At 47.9% G+C, this 727-nt stretch overlaps 1 protein-coding gene across 1 annotated transcript; it reads right to left on the bottom strand.

Moving 5' to 3' along the window:
• Positions 1–6: 6 nt before the first annotated feature.
• Positions 7–721, bottom strand: LOC108525774 (olfactory receptor 10A2-like). The gene has a single exon (XM_017866615.1). The coding sequence runs from the start codon at positions 668–670 to the stop codon at positions 20–22; it is 651 nt and encodes a 216-aa protein (XP_017722104.1). The 5' UTR covers positions 671–721; the 3' UTR covers positions 7–19.
• Between the last annotated feature and the right edge of the window lie 6 nt (positions 722–727).

Here is a 727-nt window from a genome sequence, read left to right as displayed (position 1 = left end):
TAGCCTTACTTCCTAAGGTCTATGGGATACAGTTTCTGAGGGCTAGGGTCTTGCAGACCATCCTGATGAAGGCATTCTTCACCTCATTATTTCTCAGGCTGTAGATAATGGGGTTCAACATGGGAGTCACAGCAGTGTAGGACAATGATAGCAGCTTCTTGCTTTCAGGAGAATTATTTGATTTAGCCTGAAAATATGTGAGGCTTAACGATATATAGAAAAGAGAGACAACAAGGAGATGTGAGGACCACATAGAGAAGGCTTTATGCTTCCCTTTAGCTGATGGGATCTTGAGGATGGCAGCAGCAATGAGAGTGTAGGAACACAAGATCAGCAAGCAGGGGATCATGACCACCAGAATGGTTCCGATGATGGCGTAGATCTCAAACAGTGCTGTGTATGCACAGACCAGCTTCAGCACAGGTAGGCTGTCACACAAGAAGTGGTTCACCTTGTTGGTGTCACAGAATGGAAAGCTGAAGAGCCACGTGGTCTGCACAGTAGCTACAGGAAAGCCTGGGAACCAAGAAGCAGTAGCCAGTTTGGCCTGTGTCCTTTGGTTCATGATGACTGGGTAGTGCAAGGGACTGCAGATGGCCACATAGTGGTCATATGCCATGGTAGCCAGGAGGAAGCATTCAGCTACCCCAAAGAAGAAAAAGAAATACATCTGAGTGGCACAGCCAAGGAAGGAGATGGTTGTGTCCTGGGCAAGCAGGGTCCCCAG

Source organism: Rhinopithecus bieti, unplaced genomic scaffold (assembly GCF_001698545.2).
Source record: "Rhinopithecus bieti isolate Rb0 unplaced genomic scaffold, ASM169854v2 repeat_36088, whole genome shotgun sequence".
Classification (NCBI taxonomy): domain Eukaryota; kingdom Metazoa; phylum Chordata; class Mammalia; order Primates; family Cercopithecidae; genus Rhinopithecus; species Rhinopithecus bieti.
Note: the sequence above shows the minus strand (reverse complement) of the source record. Positions and strands in the feature narration are given on the sequence as shown.